We start from the raw sequence: 1020 nt of genomic DNA, 5'->3' as shown, positions 1-1020 counted from the left end.
CCCCCCCCCGCCCCCCCGCCCGCCGCACCCCCGCCGGCTGGCCCCGGTGGGCAGGGCGTCCCAGGCGCTGAGACAGCCCCCCCGGCACAGCGGCCACCTTCTGCAGGAGAGGACTGCGAGGATGGGCTTGGTGGCACCCAGGAGGGTCCCGGCCTGGGCCCAGACGCACAGGGCCTCTCCCAGGGCCAGTGTGAGGACAGCTGGGGCAGGGCGGGCGGGCCATGGGCCTCTGACCTCCCACGCACCGCCCACTACTGAGGCTGTCGGGTCCTCTGGAAGGAACCCGAAACGCCCAGTCTGACAGGCCACAGCCGCCAGGGCGCTGAGCAAGGGGAGCCACCTGGCCAGCCGCTGGCCCCTGGGATGCAGGCCACGCAGAGGCCGGGGCTTGAGCCCAGACCCGAGCAGGCCGGCGGGGCGAGGTGGGAGTCCGCAGAAAGGCCTGACTCTCCTTGGGGAAGCCTGGCCTGAGCCTGGGCGCCCAGCCCCCGGAGCGCTAGCACCTGCGCCCTCCTGGCAGCTCTCCCACAGGCGCGACCCCGTGTCCGTGACACACCCAGAACGGGCAGGTCCACGGGGACAAGAAGGGGCCTGTGTAGCTCATGGGGAGCCACCCCTGGGGCGAGGAAGGCTCAAGAAGCACACGGAGGTGCTGGGAACACAGCCCTGCATCCCACGCCACACGCTCCGGGCCCTGTAACGTGCACACCAGGCCTCGACGGGACAGTGACCGCAGGTGCGGACGGCCACTTGGAAAGCTGGGGACGGAGCCCTCTGAGAGGCTGCCGCCACCGTGCTTGGCACAGGGGACCAGGGAGGCTGGAGTGTGGCCTGGGCTGCCCAGCACACCCTGCCGGAGGGTCCACGACATGGACGACCAGGCCGCCATGCACTCACCTCCCCATGGACACCACGTAGCGCGGCTCCGGCATCTGGTCGTAGACCTGGGACAGGCGGCGAGTGGCTCAGCGCCCGGGGTGGTGCGGAGCGGTGCGGGGCGGTGCGGGGCGGTGCGGGCGC

General features: G+C 72.5%; 1 protein-coding gene across 1 annotated transcript in view; it reads right to left on the bottom strand.

The window, feature by feature from the left end:
- Positions 1-1020, bottom strand: part of NDUFS7 (NADH:ubiquinone oxidoreductase core subunit S7) — a 4668-nt gene that overhangs the window by 381 nt on the left and 3267 nt on the right. The window contains exon 6 of the mRNA XM_027769548.1: positions 898-946. Within this exon, the coding sequence (XP_027625349.1) occupies positions 898-946 (49 nt within the window). The remainder of the gene's footprint in view (positions 1-897; positions 947-1020) is intronic.

The sequence above is a fragment of the Tupaia chinensis genome, unplaced genomic scaffold (genome assembly GCF_000334495.1).
Source record: "Tupaia chinensis unplaced genomic scaffold, TupChi_1.0 Scaffold149964_1, whole genome shotgun sequence".
NCBI classification, from domain to species: Eukaryota; Metazoa; Chordata; class Mammalia; order Scandentia; family Tupaiidae; genus Tupaia; species Tupaia belangeri.
The sequence above is the reverse complement of the archived record's forward strand: the minus strand, read 5'-3'. Positions and strand labels throughout refer to the sequence as shown.